Genomic DNA, 24,329 nt, shown 5'->3' with positions numbered 1-24,329 from the left:
TTGTAATCTTCCCCATAGATCTCCCTTACCGTTGACGTGTACTCTTGGACTTTAGTGTACACGTTCGGGTCGGAGTACGCCTGGGGCGGGGCAGCCGGGTCGAAGGAGACAGAGGACGACGCCCTGCCCATGTGGGACATAGCCCACGCAGAGAACTCCGAGACCTCCTCGCCCGGGTGCACAGCCTCCTGCGAGAAAGATGGGAAGATGGTGAGAAATCAAGCAGAATTGAGCGTCAAAATAAATGAAAGAAATCACTTACGTATGCTTGTTTGTATTCGGGGAGGCTACGGCTGCCTTGATGGTGAGTTGGACCTTGCCTCATCAGACGCTGTTCCCGCTGCCTCTCGTGCGTGTCAACAAAGTCCTGTGATAACCACTTGTCCACGATCACAGCCCAGCACTCGGGATATGATAGGCACCACCTGGGAATCACCTATAAGTCATCGAGTATTTGACATATCAGAAGATGAAATTGAACCTACTTAATATCAAAACGAATCATTATGAATGTTATTGTCACTCCCGCTTCTCCAGCCCGTGTACATCCACTGACGGTCCTCCATCCTTTAACATTTATAGCATAGAGTATTGTGACCATCAATTGCATCTACGCGGTGTTCCTACTGTCTAATAGGTGAGGATAGGTCCTAATCCCACCCGCGAATGCGTAGATGAGGTCAGTTTCCATGCTCCGCTCCTCTTCGAGACAGAATTTCGGCAGCACCTCCCCGCTGTTCTCCCGATACACGTCCTGTAAGGAAGAGTGTGTATCCGGAGAACAACAGGGAGGTGTTGCCGAAACTCCTTCTCGGACCGGAGCGGACCATGGAAACTAACCCATCTACGCATCCACGGGTTGTCCAAAAAACGTGGACAATTCGAAACAGATATGGTCGCAGATCCGCAAAGATCCGCATACCTACGACCGTATCTCTTTCGGACGGGAGACGCCTAACTGGGTTACGCGTGGGCTACGACAGACATGCGCAAAAAGAGGTTATTTATACCTAGGGTGTCGGTGAAGTAAGGCTAGCGGGGCAGTGGCGAATCGACGTAGTGGCGAGGCGACGCAGTGCAGGTAGAACCGCGACGTCGACGAAGACGATCGGGGTCCTCCGGGTCCCCTCCGACGTACTCTTCTCCTGCATAAAAAGACAATAGGTTATTTTTTGTTCAAAATTTCGGCAGCACCTCCCCTGCACGGGGAGGTTTCCAAAACCTGCAAAAAAACGACACGATGGCCGACATTCACAACGGCACGAAGGCCGACAACCACAACGGCACGAAGGCCGACAACGAGAGTTTTACCTAGGGTTGCGTGGAGTCGGGCGTCGCGGTGCGGGGTCACTTCGTTCTCTCCGACAGGTCGAGCGGCGTTGGAGTACTCCTCTCCCCCTCTTCCTTTCTTCTCTCCTTTTCCTCTTCTTCTTCTTCTTCCCCTTCCTCCTTCTCCTCTTCTTCTCCTTTTCTTCCCCTTCCTCCTTCTCCTCTTCTCCTTCTCTTCCTCCTCCAACTTCACCCTCTGCTCCTCCCCTCCAACAGCAGCCGGCGACGGGGGCGGCCTGGGGCTGGGGTCAGGGCGGGAAGGCCGGCGAGGGGGGAGCCGCCGGAGGGGCCGGCCGGGGTGGTCGACCTCCCCTTGCTCGACGGAGACGGGGAACGGAGGCAGGGGCGCCGACCTCGGCCGCCACTGGGCGTGGTGGGGCGGTGGGGGCGCGCTGGTGGGGCGCTACGGGCGCGCTGGGCGGCTGAGCGCGGGGTGGCCAGGCGCGCGGCGGCGGTGGTGGAGGCGCGAGGCGACCGGGGTGCACGCGCGGGCGGTGGGGCCGCGGGGCTGCGGCTGGGGCGGCCTCGGGGCGCGCGGCGGCGGCGCGAGGCGGCGGTGCTAGCGGCGGCGGTGGTGGAGGCGCGGGGCGGCCGGGGCGCGCGAGCACGAAGAGGCGAGCGCGGAGGAGGCGGCGAGAGGAGCGGGGTGCGCTGCGGCGGTGGGGACGCGCGGGCCGGCGAGAGCGGGCGTGGGGAGGGAGATGGTCGAGCGGGATTTTTTTCTCAAAGATTCCGATCGGGAATTTAGGGGCTGCGGCCCGATTAGTACGGTTTCGGTCCTTTGCCGAGGGCCCAGATCGAGGGCCCTCGGCAAAGATTTTTCTTTTTTTTAAATTCTTTTTGCCGAGGGCCACGGGCCAGGCCCATCGACAATAGAGCCTCGGCAAAAAAAAAATTTGGTTTTTTTAGCCCAGTTTTTTTGTGGTGGCTACAATACATTGTTTTGAACTCAATTTTAAAATTTAGGCCAATTTTGATTTTGTTTTGTATATTTCCTTAATTTATTTCGATTCTTTGATTTTTTTCGAATATGTCAAATTTGAACTGCAGGTGCAAGGAATATTGCAATGTAGTGTTTCGAAAAATGTTATTCATGTTAATTGGTGCATGTTGAGTCCCTATCCATGAACTCGCATCAAATTTCGCGCATCTTGTTCGCGTAACATGATGACCGACTTGCCGGAAAAGTGTTTTAAAATTATATAAAATCCATACGAAGTCCGAAAATCACGAAACTTGGCGAGATGTCATGTTATCGCATGTGTAGGCTGTGGTAAAAAATTGAGAAGGTTTCGAGCGAGTTGCGACGTCGGATGCCTGAAACCCAGACATCTCCACATGTGATCACATTATTATTATGGTTTCCTCTTGGTCAGTGGTCTAATATGAATAAGAAATGGCAGCTATAACAGAGATTTTTCTCAATCGCTCAGCTTGAAGGTAGGTCCTTGTCACTAGAACGAAATGCAAGGGTTGGTGGATCGGTGATTTCTGATAATACAAGCAAGGACACACCTTTGGCTGTATCTTGTGAGCCAGCCCTTAACGAAGGCATGATGGAGTGAAAGATCAGGACTCTTGGCTATCAAAAGAGCGAGCCGAAGTAAATTCGACAAGAAAGCTGTCCAATGTATATTCGTTGGATATGATAATGAGCGAAAATGGTGGAAGGTTTCACTCCAGCAGGGGCCGCCGTTCCGGACCCAACAGAGGCAGGGGTAATTCTTTTCAGTCTAATGAGGCTGGGACAAGCTTTGCTTTTGTACTGGTTGAAACTGAGGGTTAGCTTTGGGTAAGCTACTTTTCTGTTGTCTTGTCGTCAGTGGTCCTCTCATAGGAGTTTATGAAAAAGAGATGTGAATTCATAGGAGTAGATTTCTTTGCATGGCATTAGTCAACATAGGGACGGTCGTTCTACTCTATCTAATAGTAAATAAAGAGGAAATGTCTATGCTTAGGATCTAGGGTAGGAAAGCTTTTCTCTTATGGAATGAAGGCGAGAAATTCAAGTATAAGCAACTTCGAAGCTCTTGTGAGTGAGAAATAGGTAGCAGGCAGGAAGTCTGGAAGTTTATTTCGTTGCGTATAGTGCAGGTCATGGAAATAGAGAATAATTATCATTCTGATTGAAGACCCTACTTTTCATTTTCTTTCCACGGTGTTGGCCTGTGTACCGGTCTGTCCTCACTACTCTACTTTTTGTTATTTCTCTATATAGACGTTGGGTCGGAATTTCGCTCTCTGTAAACCTCATGGCCGCCGCACCCTGCACGCTCAACATGGCCGCCGTCCTCCTACTGCTGCTTCTCTTCTCCGTTCACTGGCCGGGCCGCAGCCACGCTTTCAACTACCTCTGCAACAACGGCAGCTCCTACGCCCTTAACTCCACCTACCGCTCCAACGTCGTCGCGCTCCTCGGGTCCCTGTCCGCCAACGCGTCCAGCTCCACCGTAGGCTTCGCTACCGCCACGCTCGGCCCACGCCCCAGACCAGACGTGGGGCCTCGCGCTCTGCCGCGGCGACGTCAACGGCAGCGGGTGCGCGTCCTGCCTCGCGCTCGCGCCGGACATCGCCTTCGGCAACTGCAGGGGCGTCAGGGACGTGTCCATCTACTACGACCGCTGCCTCCTCCGGTACTCGGACACGGACTTCCTGGCCAGCCCGGGCGACGCCGCGGAGCTGGTGCGGTACGGCACCAACCTGCAGGTGAACGTCACCGCCGATCCCGGTCGGTTCGTTGGGCTCGCGGCCGACCTCGTGGCCGCGCTGTCCGCCTGGGCGGCGCGGAACTCGACGAAGAGATACGCCGCCGGGGTGGTGACCTCCGCCAAAGGGTTCACGACCACGGACAGCAACTTGGTGCACAACATCTACGGGCTGGTGCAGTGCACGCCCAACCTGGCTCCCGAGGCGTGCCTGGCATGCCTCGGCAGGCTCAAGGACGAGATGCCGGCCGTGTTCAACGGCTCAACCGGCCTCCAGTTCAACGCGGTGTGGTGCAACCTGAGATTCGAGGTGTACCTCTTCTATGACAGCAGCCCGGTAGTGAAGCTTGTTGCACCTACGTTGACGCCGGCTCCGCCGGGTGCAGCAGCCCACGACGATGGTAGGCTCTTTGCATAATTTCAGATAGAAAAACAGAAACCCAAATCATCGTAGTAATTGTAGCAAGTATCTATGAATCGTCCACAAATATAAATTATGAAATTATCGTTAACAGTTGCAACTACTGTAGTCCTCGAGCTTTAGGCCTTCTTTGGGAGATAGCTCCACTCCTGGGATTCTCTTGCTCTGCTCCTTGATTCTCTAATAGAGTGATTCTACTTGATTACGGTGGAGGAGCTAAGGTAGGGAGCAGGTAGAATTGATTCTAGAGTGATTCAGTAGAGAGTAGTATTTTTTAAGCTTCCACCTCCTAGTGTAAACGGAAAAGTGATTCTTACCTGCTCCCCGCCTAAGTCACTCTGCCAAACATCTCCTTAATCGCTCTAATTATCTGCATTGTATGTATTGTATGTGCAGCAAGAGGACAAGGGGAACAGGATATGCAGCAACAGTAGTGGCCATTGTTCTCGGGGTCCTAGTTGTCCTCCTCCTGTCCACGTTCATGATCTACCTCTGGAGAAAAGCACAAGTAAAACGATGTGAGTTGTGCGCCCTGTTCCTGATCAAGTTCTGCATATATCTTTGATATTTCAGAAAACATAAATACTAAGAATAAAAAGAAAAGGATGGTAGAAATGAGTCTCAAAGCAAAAGGAACATGGCGAAAATTCATAACTTTAATGGTGAATGATGAGAATAAGCACGTGTATGCAGATGCGGAGGAAGCTGACGATTCCGGGTCGCTCCTCTTTGACCTGGAAACACTGAGAAGGGCAACTGCAAATTTTGCCGAAGAGAATAAGCTTGGACATGGAGGCTTTGGCGCGGTATACAAGGTACCATTGCTAGAGAGTAGTGTAGAGACACATCTCTCTGGGGACATTCAGAAATATGCAGTACATCATAAACACGGTGCCTAAAATTTCAGGGTTTCTTGCCTGATGGACGACAAATCGCCGTGAAGAGGCTGGACAAGGCTTCAGAGCAAGGCCTGAAAGAGATGAGGAACGAGTTGCTGCTGGTCGCCAAGCTTCGGCACAACAATCTTGCAAAGCTTCTCGGCGTTTGCTTGAAGGGACAGGAGAAGCTGCTTGTCTACGAGTACATGCTTAATCGAAGCCTAGACACCTTCCTTTTTGGTACAGAACACTGCCACTGTCCTTCCTGTGCTCGACCTCAGACATGCCAGCTAAGAATCTTTGAGTCCTCAAGATGCGAGTATATCACTAATGTCTGGCCTTCTTGCAGTCCCTGAGAAGCGTCCATTGTTGGACTGGGAGACAAGGTACCGCATACTCTATGGAACAGCACGAGGCCTGCTATACCTCCACGAGGATTCACAGATCAGAATCGTCCACCGCGACCTGAAGGCGAGCAACATCCTGCTGGACGCCGACATGAACCCGAAGATCTCCGATTTCGGGCTGGCAAGGCTCTTCAGCGCCGACAAGACTACCACCATCACGAGCCAAGTTGTCGGAACGCTGTATGTAATTGAACGATCGGTCCACATGCCCACATTGCTATGTGCCGTGTTCTTCCTAGCTTCTTCGTCGAGCAGTAGTTCCGCGATCTGAAAACTCAGCTGTTTTCATGCTTGGCAGAGGATACATGGCGCCAGAGTATGCAGTTCTTGGGCAACTGTCGGTGAAGCTTGACGTTTACAGCCTCGGCGTCCTCATCCTGGAGATCGTCACTGGACGGAAGAACACCGACATGTTCGAATCAGCATCAGGAGAATCCATCATTCTGCTGAGCTACGTGAGTTGTAGTCCTAGTCCTACCTATTGTTCTTTTAATTTTCACACACCGCTGGGTCACTGGGTCAGAAACACCGTATACTTGTACTTTTTTTTAGAATTATACAGTACAAACGCAGATGCCGACCACGCACACTCGTAAATGATATTGTCTTGTGTTACTAGGTGTGGGATCACTGGGTCAGAGGCACCGCGCTGGAGGCCGTGGACCCGTTCTTGGATTGCCAGTCCCCGGAGACGGAGAGCGAGGTGATGAAATGCATCCATCTGGGGCTGCTCTGCGTGCAGGAGAACCCGGCGGACCGCCCGACCATGCTCGACGTCCTCGTGATGCTGCACGGCCAATCGTCAGGCGGCTTTGCGGCACCGTCGAAGCCGGCCTTCGCCTTTGCGTACGGGGAGACGATGAGCTCTGATGAGCGGCGTAACGTGTCTGCTGCTGCGTTCTCTTTGAACGGGATGTCCGTGTCGGAGTTCCAGCCAAGATAGATGGATGCAATGCAAGCAGGTGCGCCAGCGGAACTTGCACGTCCTGCGGTAGCCTGCATTGTAGAGTGAATGGACCCAGGATCCATACAATTTAATTCCTAGCGCATATTCTGCTTGCCGCAGTGTCCTGTTGGACTTTGCAGAAACATATACTGTACAGTATAATATAGAGTACCACCAGACTACGTTGATTTACCACCAGACTATGCTGACCCTACAGACTACGCATATCGGACCAATTTTTTACAATTTGGTTCTTTTTTTAAGAAAATTTACGTCTTGTGGCGCATACTTTGAGAGATTTAAACTCATCTTTGGACCCTGGGGGTCGGCGCCAGGACTCATGGCGCCGAGGTAATACGTTTCGGCGCCACAGATCTTGGCTCCGAAGTGTCTAGCCGTGCATAGCAGGGCATCGTAGGTGACGTCGACATTGCCGATACCTCGGCGCCAGAATACATGGCGCCGAGCTCAGCGCCACATATCTTCACGCTGAGCTCGACCACATGCTCTGACATGCCCTGGATGGCTGGACTCTTAAATTGTGAGTAGCACGTGTCCACGTTAAAGCGTTCATTTCTTTCACAGTCCTAGTAGACCCGCATTACTACTTGCCACCGGCACTCTGTGGTTTCACAGTGTCGTCGTACTCAATAGCTACATGCAGGCTGCAGCACCATCTTAACACAGCGAAGACCAACAAGTCATCTCGCTGAGTGGCCAGTGCCCGAGTGGGCTCGCTTCGCTGCCTTTCGCTACGACGTCAACTCTTCTCTGGTCGGCACTCGGCAGGTCGCCCTCTCGAGTCAGCGTCGGGAGCTCCGCGCCACAACCAGCCAACGATCCGGCGCAACTTGCCCATGCCGTATTCGGCGCGGCGCGGCCTCGGCACGTCTGCCGTGCTGGCCGTGACAAGTGCTATTGAGCACTTGTCACGGCCAGCACGGCAGACGTGCCGAGGCCGCGCCGTGCCGAATACGGCATGGGCAAGTTGCGCCGGATCGTTGGCTGGTTGTGGCGCGGAGCTCCCGACGCTGACTCGAGAGGGCGACCTTACTGGCAAAGATAAGCCTTTTGACAACTGGCGTTACATCTCGAACTGGTTTGTGTAATACACTTCCCGCGCGCGGGCTTGAAGGCCTATTTTGCTAACACTGGTGATAAGTTCCTTGGTCTGCAAGAAAGACGTAATGTCTCCCTACCTAAAAGAGAGTCATTTTGCTTATGGAGAATCCAAGTCTGGTCCTTTTTTCAAAAGAAAGGCTAATGCAGTTACCGAAAAACAAAGTCGCACCCGGTCATGCATGTAGGGTTTGAAGATGTACACCGAATCCGACCGAATCGCACTCAGACAGAAATTGGCTGTCATGTGAAAAAATGTTTTCTACTTACTTGCCTGTGTTAAGCATGTGGATATAACCTGGCGGACATAGAGTCAAAATTCGCTTCTTTTCTCTCGGACTTCGTAGTCTAGTCTCAAAACTAATATGAAAGAGAGTGGAATCAGTCCATTACTTAGATCAGTGGTGATCTCATCTCGTCTTGCTTCGAGAGAGGAAACTGACTCACCAAAGACAGATAGACAGCGTGAACTCAGCAATCAGACCGGTAGGAATAAGTACTAAAGGGTAAAGAGATAAATGAATGGAAAAATAAAATAAGAGAAACAATAGCATGTTACAATAAATATCTAGAATGTTTTTCTAGTTCTGAGAATTATGAGGAGATCAAAAAGGCTCTAGAGTACGAAAAGCTACCAGACTACTGTATTCACTTTTAAACCTATGGGTAAACGAGCGGTATCCTGTTATGGATGGTTAAATTGTACTATATTTAGTGGTTTTGTAGGTATCTCTATACTAATAGATATACCGAGGCCCCACAACCTACTACTTGATGGGTTTGAGGGGAGAAGAAGTGGGGGTAAAGTGGGACTTCTTCAAAGGTGCGTACATATCTTTCAGGTGCATTGAATTCGGGTTTACTTCAATCAGGCATTCTAGTCTTTAACAGCTATCAAAGTTGTACTGATGTAAGAAGCTTGGCCTGCTTTTTAGGCATAGATGAAAACATGTAACAAGCTTGCCCTGCTTTTAAGGTATAGAAACCCAATCTATTAAGGCATAGAAAGGAAATCGAGAAATCATAGGACAGGCGAGAGAGACCTTTTTAGCAGGAAGAAGAATGAGATCCCTCTCAAGGAAAGCTTGCCTAGACAACTGAGTTTATCAAGATGGCTTCAGAGCATGGATTGGTCTGATAAAGCCTATTTTTGGCTAATCATATCCTGTATTTGCAGAGAGCACTAGCCCTTCTCTCTTTCAGGATTGATTCCTGCTCACAGCCTGATAGCTTGCTTGGCTCCTTTACCCTTCATGGTTAGAATGGGTACCACGCGGTTCTACAGGGATCCATTCCATCATCCATCAATCTCTGGATCCAGGCTCGCCTTTACTCGGTCAAGGGGTTGCCCTTTACCTCGTTCCGGTGTGATGAACCCTTTCATTCCTAGAACAGGGTATCTCCAATTTAAGTAACCAGCTTGCCATCATTCTCAACCCACAATTGGAATTCATCCCGATAATCCTTAGTTAGCTGCCCAGAAGGCGATCCAAACAAGAGTTGTATCAGCTCATGGGGATGACCCAGAATCTCTTTCTCTGGTCTGTCGAACCAACCAGTTACCATGTAAACAACTATACCATGACTAGTTGACCCACCCAGTGAGTAACAACTATCGTAGCGAACCTAAAGCATTCAATTCAGGCTTACCTCTTGGTAAACTTTGACTTTAGTTGATATTACGCATAACCTTCCATCTAGTGGCCTTCCACCAGATCTTTCTACATCCGTGGTTATTAGACAGGATTCTGTGCTTCTACTTTTAGGCTTGCGTTCATAGACTGAATTCCACTATCTTACTTCTCTTATGTTGGAGTCTCGCTATCCTTGGGTAGGATCTTCTTACCGAGGGTACGACTACAAGAGCACAGCCAGCTGTATTCATGCTCTTCGAAGTACCCCCTTTGTAAGAGAACCAAATAACAAGGTACAAGTTGATAACCATTGATGTCGATTGATGCCTAAAGGGTTAGGAGAGCTAGTGGTGGAATCACGGCGGTCGCTTAGTTGCAGTTAAAGTCGAGATAGCGATGGGTTTCTCACTACTCACACGTTCTAGGAAATGTTTTTGACCAGTAAACAACGTTAAATGTGAGCAATGATTTAAAACATGACTCCCATGCAAAAACTTGACTCGAGGACCGACGAGGGGTTACGCCATGGCAAAATTTGGAGATCTTGATTGGCATAGCTCACTGGACCGAGTAAGGTGTCTGCAGTAGTAATAAGTTTGGAACAAAAACTGAACAAACGACTTGAAAGTCAACTCCAACGAATTAAAACCTTCAAAACAACTTAATTGGCTTTCATTTAAATAAACCAAAACTTAAAATACTATTTTTTGTTATGGCCTATTTTAAATTAGGAAAAATTTACATTATCAAACTTGAAATTGTAATCCTCAAACGGGGAAAGAAGCTTTTCAATTTCACAATTTCCTTACATGAGAACGACAGAAGTTAACAACACAAGATTACCAATACAATTAGAAATCCTTTCATAATATATAACTGTCTCCATTTGAGGTAATATATTTTTATGTATATTGATAGTTATTAAAATAGATATTGCTCTCTCCCTTCTGAAATACAATGCATTATGACTTTTAAAATTTATACTGAAATATAACATATTCTGTAGGTACCCATACTCAGATTTAGCAAAGTTTGTCAACAAGAAACCGTAATTTGAGAAGATTTTTTTTAATTATGTTTAATCCATGGATAAATGTATCATTTGAGTATTCTTTTATGTCAACTTAAAATTTGTGAAATGCATTCTATTACCCAGCAACGCAGTCGATCCATATATAGTGCTTAGTTGCACAATCGATGAAATACCGCTAGCGTTTTCAGTTCCGTCGTGTAACCGGCGTGCTTCGTGCCTAAGCATAGCCGAAGCGAACGCAGCTTTCAGCTTCTGTTTTGACTCTGTCCGTGTGGCATTCGTAGAGCAAGAGTTTGAGCACTTGTCACGCCCAGCACGGCAGACGTGCCGAGGCTGCGCCGCGCCGAATACGGCATGGGCAGGTTGCGCCGGATCGTTGGCTGGTTGTGGCGCGGAGCTCCCGACGCTGACTCGAGAGGGCGACCTGCCGAGTGCCGACCAGAGAAGAGTTGACGTCGTAGCCAAAGGCAGCGAAGCGAGCCCACTCGGCCACTGGCCACTCCTCAGCGAGATGACTTGTTGGTCTTCGCTGTGTTAAGAAAGAGTGCTGCAGCCTGCATGTAGCTATTGAGTACGACGACACTGTGAAACCACAGAGTGCCGGTGGCAAGTAGTAATGCGGGTCTACTAGGACTGGAAGAAATGAACGCATGGACACGTACTGCTCACAATTTAAGAATCCAGCCATCCAGGGCATGTCAGAGCATGTCATGTCAGCAGAAGAAATCTAAGAGCAAGTATAGTATAATAGCAGGCTGTAAATCGACTAAATGCTGAGGTGGAAGAGAGAGAGGAGGAGAGAGGGAAGAAGCGGGTTGTAAGCTTACAGCCGGCTTGGACACAAAAACCAAGAAAGTCTGTGAGAGAGACAAGTGGGCCATGTATTAACTGTAAAGAGTCAACTACTGTACGAGTGGGCTGAGAGAAGGCTACAAGAAACTTTACAGCCAGCAAGCCAGCTGTATTATTAACCTTGCTTTAAGGAAGGTCCACATCCATGTTGTTTTCACCTGTACATAGTGTGTCTACCTTCATTAAAATTTTCCTTGGCCTAGTTCCCTAAACTTCTGAATTTGTCACTATGCAAAAAGAAGATTCCTCGTCACATCAAACTTGCGGTACATGCATGAAGTACTAAATGTAGACGAAATCAAAAACTAATTTCACAGTTTGATTCTACTTTGCGAGACGAACGTTTTAAGCCTAATTAGTCAATGATTGGACAATTATTACCAAACACAAACGAAATACTATAGTACGCTACAGTGTGCTACAGTGAATTCGTCGGCTCCAAATTCGGCCAACTAAACGTGGCCCTAGCCTAAAGATGTTAACAGTAATCGCACCAGCAAGTCAATGAAATGGACACATAATTACATACAAGCATGAAAAGGTCATCATCCTCCAGAAGCACTAGTAGTATAATATGAACTGGGATCTCGATTAGTAGCATCAGGAAGTCACACCAAACAAAGGAAGGTCATCATCCTCCAGAAGCACAAGTAGAATAATATGAACTGGGATATCGATTAGTAGCATCAGGAAGTCACACCAAACAAAGGGTGTATACATGCTGGGGACATCCAAGATTACTCATTGTTTCAGAGTCAGACAACCTCCAGAATCAAGAAGATAACTTCAGAAATGGAACCGCCTAAAAACACTATGCTCTAGTCTATTACAAGTGCGGGAAAAAAAGACCCAGAAAGCATGCAAATAATAATCAGTGCACACAAACGCTTCCGAAGTTCAGGAAATACTATTTCCTCGCCGTTTTACTTGTCTCCATTGGCATCATCCTCGCTATCCCTTTTCCTCTTATTTGGCAGGGAAGATCCTGCTTTGCTTTCGATGTTCTCCTTGTCTTCTGCGTCTGCATCAAGTTCGTCATCCTCAGCTTCACCGTCTTCGTCTTCAGCCTGAAAATGGTCAAATGTATTATTATTGCAGAATAAGGTTCACCAAATTCTTTGCCACAAAATCAAGTTTCAATCGGTAAACTAGACTGCTCAATCAAACTTGTTTAGGTCACTCAAGACGATTGCAGGGAAGTCCAAGAATGAGCTAGATAGAATGGTTTGTGAGGCCATGGCAGTTACAATTTTAAAGGTAAAACAGGCCCAAGCTCACACTGCAAAGTGCAAACATGGCATCATCAAGAGTTTAACACTACCATCTCTAGAGGAACAACAAACAAAGCATGATGTTACTGGCAGCTACCGAGTTGTTAAAACAAAATCAAGGTGATAGACATACTCACAGTCAGCCCAAGAACCGTGAGGGCTCAGTGACTAAACTCAAATTATGGAGCATCACAGCATTTACAGGAACAAATAACTAGGTGATAATACATAAAAAGACAAGTGTCAAACCTTGATGATACACAGAAATTATGATAAATATTAAGTGAAAATATTGGCATGAAAATAGCACGCCCAGAGCCCATGGTAAATCGTCTATGTAGAAGATCAAGCAGGAAAGAGGTCAACATAAACACATCCTACCCAGAACACCTCAAGTTACACATTCTAGAAATAACGTAATTACTAACAGATAGAATAATATTTCATATAGAACAATGCACCTTCACCAGATGCCGAGATGTCATAACTTTTATAAACTTCAATATGATACCAGGGTTTTCATATTGGAATAAGACACCAACAATTACTCATCCCATGCAGAATTCAACAGCAATGAACGCCAAAAATGAGAGTGTACAAAGATTGATGGCATGGCACTTCAATGTGTAAAATGGCACAGAAGCAAACAGGTAGACATAAAATAAAACAAATGAATTAATATTGATACATATAGGAACCTACCAAAGGAAAGTTGTCCACAAGTAAATTGATCATATGCAGTACCACAAACATTTAAATGTAATACCTCAAAGCTAGCATCATACATCCTCCATCTAGCAATGTCAATGTTAAGACTATAAGTAACAAAAGATCAATTAAGTGAAATCATATCTGTGTAACCATCTTCATCAATCTGAACTCACAAATTCATTAGCACATGATTTTACAGCCCATTTTTCATCTTCATCAATCAGATCTCGCAATTTCATTAGCACATGATTTTACAGCCCATTTTTCAAGTTGGGAGTTGTCAGCTAAAGAGTTGAATTGCATTGCCACTTTTCAGGTACTTCAGGTATAAGAGTTGAAGCGCATCATATCAAAAGTTCAAAAGACACTAATCAATACAAATATTGACTGATAATAAGAGAGATTTAGAGCAAAACCCTCACCTCCTCATCACCTTCTTCTTCGTCGTCCCCTTCACCGTCCTCACCATCTTCTTCTTCACCTTCCTCTCCATCATCCTCTTCGTCCTCCTCTTCTCCCTCCACCCCTTCCCCTTCTTCTCCCTCTTCCCCTTCCTCGTCGTCCTCCTCATCGTCCTCGTCGTCATCCGTCTCCAAGCGCTCGTTTCCCTCAGCGTCGGCGCCATCAAGGTGCTTCAAGCTGGGAATCAGCGTGAAGACCTCCTCCCTGTACCCCTTGACCTTGGTGACGGGGCACTGGTACAGGTCGAGCGACTCCACCCCGACGCCGGCGAGCGGGGCGAGCTCCTGGACGTCCGCGAACCGGTTGTTACCCAGATCGAGGTGGCGCAGCGTGGCACCGCAGGCCTCCGCGACGGCGGCGAGCGCGGCGGCCCCCGAGAGGCGGTTGTCGGGGAGGGAGAGGCGCCGGAGCGCCGGGAGGCGGAGCAGGCCCTCCAGCGAGGAGAGGCGGGCCCCCGCGACGGAGAGCTCCTCGAGGGAGGCGGCGACGCGCTCGAGGAGGGCCGCGGAGGGGAGGCGGCCCGTGGAGGACTTGACGATGCCGTCGAGGGCGAGGGTCTTGGGGGCCGAGGTGGCCTTGGTGGCGGCGGAGATGGCGCGCTCCCACGCCGCGTCGTCCTCGCCGACGGCGGCCATCGCTGCGGCGGCGGCAGGGGCGGGGTGGATCGGTGGTGGCAGGAGGAGAACCCTAGCAAAACCCCTGTCAGTCCGAGTGTGTCTGTGCGTACGGAGATGGATGGGGAATTGCGGATTCGGTGGATGGGCCGTGAATGCTCCCCTAGACTTGGATTTGGGCTTAGGCCCATGATCTTCTTTTCTAGAGGAAGGCCCATGGTCCTAAGAAGAGAAAGACTGATGTGATGACACACTTGATGATTTGAGGCCCATGGAACTCATTAGCTAATCGAGTAGAACAGCAGCAGTCTGGGCACCTTCGGCTTCTTAAAAAAAAAAGAAAACTGGAGATGAGAGGTGGCGAATGGTGTCCAAGGGCCAAGTTGTCACGACAACTGACAAGTGACATGCTCTTGTCTTGAGGTGAGAGATCGCAAATGGTGTCCAAGATGTCACGATGCCAATCATCTGGAGAATATGAACGCCAGTTTTTAAGGGCGCGTTTGATTTGGGCTCCGGAGGCCTGGCTGAGCCCGTGGGCTGCAAGTTCAGGTGTTTGATTTGCTTTTACTATTCATCAGCCCGGCCCGCACGCTCCTCAAAGCACCCAAATGGGTGGCTCCCAGGAAACGACCTGAGGGTTCGTTTTCTCAGAGCCTGGCTGATGGAGCGAGCTGGGGCGTGTTTCGGTTACCTCCTGCGCTCTCACCTCCCTCTACCGCCTTCACGGAGTCGTACGGGGCACCCGCGGCCAGGGACACCGGCGGCGACGAGGCACGGCACCCGCAGCCAGGGACACCGCCGGCGACGATGCACGGGGGGGCACCTGCGACAAGCGTCCTGCTTCACCTCGAATGCCGCCGCACCGGCATGGCACCACGGGCCCCGTCACCGCCCCCGTCGCGAACGCCGGCAGGTCCGGCACGTACGCGTGCGTTATGTCGATGATGCGTCCGCGCCCGCCGCGCTCCTCCAGCCGCCGCAGCTCCGCGCCCGCGCACGCGCCGGCGTCCACCGTGCAGGTGCCCTCGTCGGAGTAGCCCGGGTGCGCGTCGCCCGCAGCCGCCGCCGCCGACGCGCAGAGGAGCACGGCCGCGAGGAGGAGCGCGAGCAGCAGGGAGGTGCCCATGGTTGTGTGGTGCGTGTGGGGAGCGGAGCTCTCGTGCTGGACCGAAGGAATCTGGACTGCCAGCGTTAGCTAGCTGCTGCTCACTCGCAGTTGCACCGGCGATGTGCAGCTGCTGGATGCAGACGCCCTCCATATGTTCGATGAAATGGCAATGACAATGTCAGGGGGTAACATTACCATGTTCTAAGTCCGAAGGTCACCGTACTCTTATCCAGGCAAACAAACACGTTCTGAGATGAGCTGGGCCCTACAGGAACATACAATCAAACACGGACATTTGTATCATTGGGACCGGGCTCTGGCTGGCCGTAGCCAGGCCAACCGGCTAGGCTGTCCACGTACATGAAATCAAACAGGCCCTAAGTTCATATATATAGAGAGAGAGGATGCTGTCCATCTATTTTGTTACTAAAGAAGAAAAAAAAACTCGACCGGTGAGGAAAGAACTGCCCTCACGACAATGTCATAGAAAGGGACTGTATGACCCCGATTGAGAAAACCCCTGAACCCTGGCACATACTCCGAAGGGCCGAGTGAATCGGGACAGATCATCAGGCCGGCGTTGTCAGAGACACATCGTTGCCGACGCAGTCACCAGGCTCACGTGCACAGCAAGAGGATTTTTTTTTGTGCATACCGGAAATTCTGCCCCCACCGCGGCTCGAACTCCGGTCGGCAGGCCTCACCGCCTGACTAGTCGAGCCAAGATAAAAATGAGTTTGTAGAGCACCGGCCAGTATATGAAATACTATTGCCCGTGAGGCCGTGACCCGTGTGGCGGACAAGCTCCTCAAATCTGGGCGTGCGGAGAGTATAAAGCGTAAAAAGGCAGCTTTCGCTTTCTGCTGTCTTGTTGATTCATGATGGTAGTGGTCACCGACTGACGGTAGACCACAGTGCATGGATCTAGATCAGGCAAAGATGTGCGGGCCGCTCTGATCTGATCCGACGACGAACTCACAAGTCACATCTATCGCGTGAGCAAAAGCAGGTAGTACAGCACAGGTGCACCGGCCGTGCATCGATTATTGGTGCACGGCTGCTGGGCTGCATCCATCCACATAGGAGTATCTGCATGTGCTGATCGGAGGAGAGCACTAGTGTGTGTACAGTGCAGCGGATGGATCGGATATGGATCTTCAGAGCTTTGTAGATAGCCTGTAGGGCTCCTGTAGAGAACCACCGTCCACGTTACTCCCATTTCCATCCTCCGTCTGATCTTCCAATCGACGGCCAAGATCTCGTGAAGCCGGTTCTGTCGGGAGCGGCTTCTCAAACTTCTCGTGTGATTCTCCAGCTACTCCGCTGCATCTCCAGCTTCTCATCCGAATCTAGAGAGAGAAATATATATGCTGACTTCTGCTTCTCATCCCCACGCTTCTGCTTCTGGATCCTTATCCTCTTCTCTCTCCCTCTCCCTCTCTCCCGCGACGCAGGCGGCCGCGGCCCCCCCCCCCCCCCCCCCCCCCCCCCCCGCGGCATGGCGGCCACCCTCATTCTCCTCCACGCCCCTTCCTCCTCGCGCCGCAAGGGCGGGGCAACGGCGGCCTCCTCGGGTGCTATGCCGGTGTAGCGGCTCGCCGTCCCCGGCCGCGACGAGCCCCACGGCGGCGGTCCCCAGGCACGCCGCCGCCGGGCGGGCCCTGGGCTCCCCAGCACGGCTCCCCCCTGATGCGGCATCGTCTCGCCAGGCGCCGTGTCTTCTTCTGTGCTCCATGAAACCCTAGGTGTCTGTCTCTTCTTCTCTCTCTCCCTCTCTCTCTCCCTCTCCCTCCCTCCCTCCCTCCCTCTCCCTCTCCCTGCAATGATTTTGGCTGATAGTTTCACTGAGTTATTGTCCGAATCCATCAATTGCATGCTATTCTGATCATCTGCAATTTAGACCCTATTCTAAGTTATAGGCAACACTGAATTTCTGTTAGTAAATACTAACCATGTACCAATTGGCACTGACTGTGCGTTTGCTTCATTGATTTGTGATATTGAGATGGTTGATGTAGGACGATAGTTGAGGTGTTAATGGATCCAGAGATCAGGCTCTACACGAAATCACATTTACATGGAATTGCAATATGTTAATCGGCATGCTCAAACGAGTTATAAATTACACGTCACGTGCTGTTGCTTGCTTCCTTACTATGAAAAGTAAAACAGTAAGTGTTCGTAGCATTCTTAATTTCTTACTCCACAAACCTGGTGTTACTACTTCACTCTCTACTTATTGTGCCTTCAATTGAGCGCTTATGGTACTGAGTCTAAAATTTCCAACCAACTTTCAACTTGTATGTCTCTGAAACATTGTTTTTTTGATTGCCAGCTGTTGCCATAGCTGCAAACACCGATATTTTTTACATCCATAGTAGTTCAAATGATTTCTCCAGAAGCCTAGAGAGAAAATAAACATTATTTTGCGGTTGTTTATCATCTCTTAACGCTCCCTTTGCAATCACATATTTCAGCAGCTCGGTTTAGCTACCCCTCTTGGTTTTTAGCTGGAGCCAAAAACCTGATTAGCAGAATTCTTAATCCCAATCCTACAGCTATAGGTCTTTTAATCTATTTCCCTAATACTTTCTTTGTCCGGTCACTTCACCTAACAAATAAGTATACATGAAAGATAAGCTGCAGAATTGTTGAGATAATCTGTGGCGTAAGAGGAACCCGCAATTCCTGATAGTATTTAAAAAAAATCAAACATAGATAATGGTTGTATGAATCTTACATCTTGTACTGTTACTTTTTGAACCATTTCAGATCGTGTGCTGTTCTTAATTATTTTTCAACCTATAAATTAAACATACGTTCTCTGAGGACGAAACCTATATTATGTTTAATCTATATATATTTGCCTATCGTTCTTTGTTTTAATTTTGCAAGGTGAGAGCTAATAACTAGATGGATTTTCTTCCTCTATTGAACTGAAGGTATGGATCGACAAGCTATAAAGATAAATTTACAAATTACAGTTGAACTGAAGGTATTGGCACCATTCCTTTCTTGCATCTCTTGTTGCTTTGTCTTTGCCTAATTTTTAAATATATATATCAATACCACAACTGCTTCTTAGTGTGTTAGTGCTTGCAGTTATATGCTTCTGAAGAAAACTAGGAGTACCCTGCCATGGTGAGCTACTACCTTCACAACTCTTTCAGTGACAGTAAAAAATATAGTCCTTTCATATGGGTGCAGGCTAGAAAGACACGAATACGCAAATAAGGTAAATGTCATTTCCTTACTTCTTTCAGTTTCTAATTCGTATACGACTTTAGAGAAAAAACATTAATACTCAGGGTTGACGGTCCGGTTGGAATGAAGAAGAAAAAAGAAACTTTACAGCATTGCTCATGTACTGTCCAAACCTAAAATAGTTTTTTACATTGGCTATTTGGCTTATTTGTTTTTTTTGCTAAGAAATCTGATATATCACATTAAGCAGTACGTTGGTGAAAGAGCTACAAGCCTTGGGGTTCGGCCAAAAGGTCGACACTTGCGTGAAAAAATACTTACACTATCCGATCTAAGTTTATGATCAGTGTTCACCAACATTCCATCCGGTCATTACGACTATGATGTTTCTGGGTCTGACTACTCTGAAATGATCGGTGTTGACCAACATTTCGTCCAGTCATTATGACTATGATGTTTTTGGGTCTGACTACTCTGAAATGATCGGTGTTGACCAACATTTTGTCCAGTCATTATGACTCTACGATGTTTCTAGGTATGACTACTCTGATTTTTCAATGAACCGGGCTCTCTTTCTATTTCTGAATGGAGTTGGCCATGCTGTTCCTTCTATTTCTATCTGATCATATTTGGTCTTAACACTAATTTTGAATAGTTATGCCACTATTTTGAATAAGATGGCCATTGTTAGTTATTGGCTTCCTGATTAGTCTAATCAGCATAGACCCGAAAATATGAGTTCTGATTATTTTGATAGTTCCTCTTTTTTTTGCAAGATTTGTTGTTTCATAGTTCTCTCATATAATCCGTTTCACAGTCCTCATCATTACTAAGAATATGTTGCACTTTGATATAAGTAGTAAGACCTAATGGTGAAAAATATCTTAAATGTACATATGCTGTAATTCAATGTTTCTTGACCTATGAAATTAATTCCCCAGCCATGTTGCTTTAGCACAGTTGTTGCATAGTATAATGCTTCGGATCTATGGCTACTTCCTAGCGAAAGCACACTGATGACAATTTTGGTGTTTGAGCTTCCCGAGGGCATCTAGGCTTGGTCTGTGACTTGATTGCCGGCAGCCCCGGCACCTGCGCCGCCCGGCTGCGGTAGCTCTGACACGGCGGCAACTGCACGGGCGCACCCCGGCGCGGTTGCCTGGGCAGGTCACAACGGTTGCCGCTGCTGCCGCTGGCGGCTATCCCCTCCCCCTCCGTGAAACAATGGAGACAGACACGCGTGCACGTAGGGGATACAAGCAATCAAGGACCAGCGACCCAAATGCAGGCCGACAACAAGGTTTGGGAGCAACGCTCCGATACAGGTCGACAGCAAGGTATGGGGTTTTCCCGTTTGGGCATAGGTATTGTTTGTCGACGAAATAATCTAGCTACAAAATCTAATCTATCACATTAGTAACAGTTCCTATCTATCTTTCACAGTGCGCTAGGTGTGTTAAGACATGTGTTGCGACTTTGTTGGTTTTTGTAATACTAAATTCTAGAACATTGTCTTACGGTCCATCAAGTGATATCTTCTAGCACAAAAGTTTTACAACCATGATCATTCCTCACATTTAAATATCTTTTTCCTTTTGCTTTATAGGCACGTAGATTTATTGCGGTCATCAAGGAATTGTTGTGGGACGACAACCAGCTATGCCCAAAAGGATAAATGGTGAGACCGTACTGAACTGTGGCACTTCCATTGTGTGATTCAATTGTGCCCCTAATGCTCAAACGTGGTGTGGCAGGTTCTAATAGTTTTGTAATTCAGTGTGCCATGCCAGAACAAAATTGTGCGATAAGTTCTCACATTTGTTCTAAAACTAGAGACAAATTGTAGTGTACAGTATCATGCCGAGGCTGGGTTTAGTTCTTCGATCTCTAAGGAATACTCAGCCTCCAGCAATCGGCCTGTAGCTTTTTGTGATATCGTTGCCATCACACTCGCTTACCAAAGCACTAATCATTTTTTTGCAAAATCACAGCTAATCTTTGTCTATTTGTCTCCTTATAATATAAATTGATAATCACATAGACAGGAACATGGACTATGCCACTTTCTACTGTTTTGTTCACTAGCTATGCACTTATATTACTGTCACTTCTGTTTATTACAAGCCATTGTCGCTATGATTCAGAACACAATGGGCTAACAACCTATTTATCAGGCACAGACATTTGGCTCTTATGTTAATACTTCGTATTCTTACTCAGATGCTGATTCATAGAAAGCCTACCATTATCGTCGTCACAGGTCCTATTCCTACATCATCAAGGTCATGTCCGGGCACAAATTTTATCAATGAAGATCAGTACTACATTATTTGACACACATCCATCAAAGCAAAAAAAAACAGAGGAGGGTGACAATATCCCCTCCTACAACAGAAGTGCATCTACTATGAACTGAGTATTCGGTATGTGATGCTTCTCAATCTCAAATGGATTAATGCACTACTGGGTTAGGATGATGTCTCTTGCTGTTTTTTTCAAACTTTTGCTTTAGCGACCTCTTCTTTCCATTACTAACAACCAGGTTATTTTCTTTTGAGACAGAGGTTGCACAAGCATATACAGGTGACAGCCACTCAAGAGCAAGATCTACACATTATACACTCCATACTTATATAGTCTTCACCTATAATGTATATTGCGTTAGCTGCCACATCTATACGACATGTAATCTACTCATAGTTCATGTTGTGCTTGTGAAATATGTAGTTTTTTTTTTTTTTGCTATGCAGCTAGGCTGTCTCTTAAATTAAACTATTGGGAACTTAACAACGACACACTTGCATACGCGCGCTTTCTACTAGTAGCTCAGGAAGGACAGTACAAATCAGGATGCATCGATCTGTTGTCGCGATCCATCGACGATATGGCATGCACTTGCTAGATACTACTTCAAGCTCCCATCTGACGTCGGATACAAATCATACAATAGCTGGTCTAGGTCGCTAGCTTAGCTCCCATGCCGGGCGGGCGGTGGACTCGTACAAGACGTGCGATGCAAATAAACCACCGCGCCCTGCTACTTGCCAAATTGCCAACCGGAATACCAGATCATGCATCACTCCGCGTCTGCGTGATTGCGGCCGGGGCGGCGCGCGCGTCGGCAGGCGCCGGCGGGCATTATCGCGTGCGCGGCCGCTGCTCCCTCATCAAGTCATCAACTCTGCTTTGCCATCGCAGCCGTCTCTCGGCTCGCGATCGAGAGCGTTGGATGCATGGAGCCATGCCTCGCGCTCCATCCATCAGGTTCAGATAGGAGGAGAGAGCCGCGCGCGACGCCGACCACATACATGCGTGCTGCATGCGCCAACAGCCAGGCGCCGAACGAGCTGCATGCTCTGCAGCTGCAGCGCAGCAAACTGATGAATCAAATGCACGGGCAAGACGAACCTGGGGATGGATCAGTCGTTGGCGCGCGGCCGGATCGATGAGCTTCGGATTTGTTTGCAGGTGCTACCGTGCTAGCGAAAAAGAGTGAAAACTCGGTGAGAACTGTGGTCGTAGCACCCGCGCGCACCGTGCAGAGCAGTCGGCCTGCAGGGATAGACCGATGGATACAGCTTTAATTGTTGGTTTGCCCTACAGCACTACTTTATCAGTATTTTTCAACGAACGAACATTGTTTTCCTCTCATAACAAATCAGTATAAGCATCAGCAAAAGTTAAATTTCAGCGAAACTAACGGTGCGGCGTTGGTGTAGATGGATATGCCCCGGGCCTGGCTGTCGTCCATGTACGTGCAATGCGACGGTGCAAGCGTGCGTGAAATAATTCAAGTGCATGCATTTGGGCATTGCTAGCTCATCTCGATCTCTTTTTAATTTCACTGTGCATTTGTGCGGTCTAGGCGTTTCGTGCGGTTCATTCGTCTTACGTTTTTAAAAAAAAATTATTATTAGGTTCTAGTAGTATCTATCTAGCCAGATTGTCTCGCTCCGCCGTTTACATTCAAGATAGGACGTTATATTGCTCTTCATAAACAGGCTCAAGCGAAAAGAGAGCTATGCCATGAGTGGTGTGACCAACCGTGATACAAATTGACTTGGGCGGCTAGAGCATGACAATATGACATGAGTGACATGAGTGACTACTATTGTGGTACACTAGTCCGTACGGTGCCACGCACCTTACGATGTGTTTGGGACCGCAGCGTGACCACCGCGTGGTGTGGTATCGTGACCATGGCCTCCACCCCGCGGCATCGAAAGCTCGAGACGCCCGCAGATCTGATATAGGACACAGTTAACGCGCGACAGGTCACACAAAGGGCGAGAGTGCGATCCCGGCGCCACCGCCACCCACCGCCCTACCACGCCTGCGGCCTTCCTTCTTCCCCCTCCCCTCGCCGCCGTCATGGCCACAGTTGCCCCCGCCCTAACCCCGTCCCCGTTCAACCGCCTCCGCCTCGCCATCGTCTCTCCCGTCCTCACCGCCGGACCAGTCTACCTCTCCCGAGCACCTTCTAAGCCCGCATGCCGAAGGAGATGGAGAAGAAGAGAGAAAGAGCTTGGGATTCGGGGAGTTGTCAAAAGGTTCGTTGCGTGCAATGCGAGCAGCGTCCGTTGCGTGCGGTGCGGACCGCGATGCTGGTCGTTCACCACCAACCTGCAGTGTGCAGTTGCAGGTGAACGAACCGGCCTTGCCACCTCCAACCGTGTTTCCTTGTTTTGATAGATTGCCTACTGTGGTTTTCTTAATGGATCCAACAGCTTGAGAGTTGATTGAGAAAGCGCCTTTCTGTGTTGTACTTGTACACGGCGTACAAGGTACGGAGTACAACAGTGGTTCGGGTTGTAAACTTTTTACAGTCGTAAAAGGAGTTCCGCTATACGCACTGTGATACTGTGCATGGTTGTGGTCAAAGCTAAAACATTGTTTTTTTTTGAATTAAAAAGGCTATATAGATATCGTATCAGCTTCCAGTTGTGACTCTGGTCGCCAAAAAAAAAGTGATTTTTGAAACCAACGGACGACGGCAAACATATAGATATACCAGTATATACTAGTTCAAATTCGTAAGTTCTACTCAGATATATACTTCTCTACGCCTTAAAAAGCTCTAAAGTAATCATCTACCTAGTGATAAAAAAAAACGTATACTATCCGGTCATAAAGACTACTAAAAAAATTATACCAAATACTATACTATCCAACTAAATACGTATACTATCTGACCACCGTTCCTTCGCACCACAAATCCAAAGTCGTACCAAATATGTATACTGCCTGGCCAAATACGTACATTATCCGTTCGCGTCGAGTCTGAAATTCAAAATCGCGCCCAGTTCTAAGAGTCCACGTGTGAGCCAATTCTGCACAGTTCACGACCTCGCATCGGAAACGGTCAGCACTTAGCAGCCTTGTTAGGATGGTCAGCAACCTCACATTATTTATAATTGCAAAGACACGTACGGGCTGAGATCAACAGTTTAATTATTCAAAAGGCACGTACGGGTGTACGGGATCATCACAACATCCGGCGCCCCTCCTCTTAATCTCCTAATTACTACAGAAAATTGCTTTTTTAACACGTTCATACTATTTATTAAAAATAAATACAACACATGCTCATACTTAAATTACCATATTATTGTTATGTTTCTGTGTAACGCAC

At 48.3% G+C, this 24,329-nt stretch overlaps 1 protein-coding gene and 1 pseudogene across 1 annotated transcript; one reads left to right on the top strand and one right to left on the bottom strand.

Moving 5' to 3' along the window:
* The first annotated feature begins 3,551 nt into the window (after positions 1–3,551).
* LOC136473281 (cysteine-rich receptor-like protein kinase 6) lies at positions 3,552–6,901 on the top strand (annotated as a pseudogene).
* Positions 6,902–11,980: 5,079 nt separating this feature from the next.
* Positions 11,981–14,671, bottom strand: LOC136473270 (acidic leucine-rich nuclear phosphoprotein 32-related protein 2-like). Its single transcript, XM_066470948.1, has 2 exons — positions 13,729–14,671; positions 11,981–12,391 (listed from the first exon to the last, which is right to left on the bottom strand). The coding sequence occupies exons 1-2, from the start codon at positions 14,401–14,403 to the stop codon at positions 12,248–12,250; spliced, it is 819 nt and encodes a 272-aa protein (XP_066327045.1). The 5' UTR covers positions 14,404–14,671; the 3' UTR covers positions 11,981–12,247.
* Between the last annotated feature and the right edge of the window lie 9,658 nt (positions 14,672–24,329).

This window comes from Miscanthus floridulus, chromosome 1, assembly GCF_019320115.1.
Source record: "Miscanthus floridulus cultivar M001 chromosome 1, ASM1932011v1, whole genome shotgun sequence".
Lineage (NCBI taxonomy): Eukaryota > Viridiplantae > Streptophyta > Magnoliopsida > Poales > Poaceae > Miscanthus > Miscanthus floridulus.
Note: the sequence above shows the minus strand (reverse complement) of the source record. Positions and strands in the feature narration are given on the sequence as shown.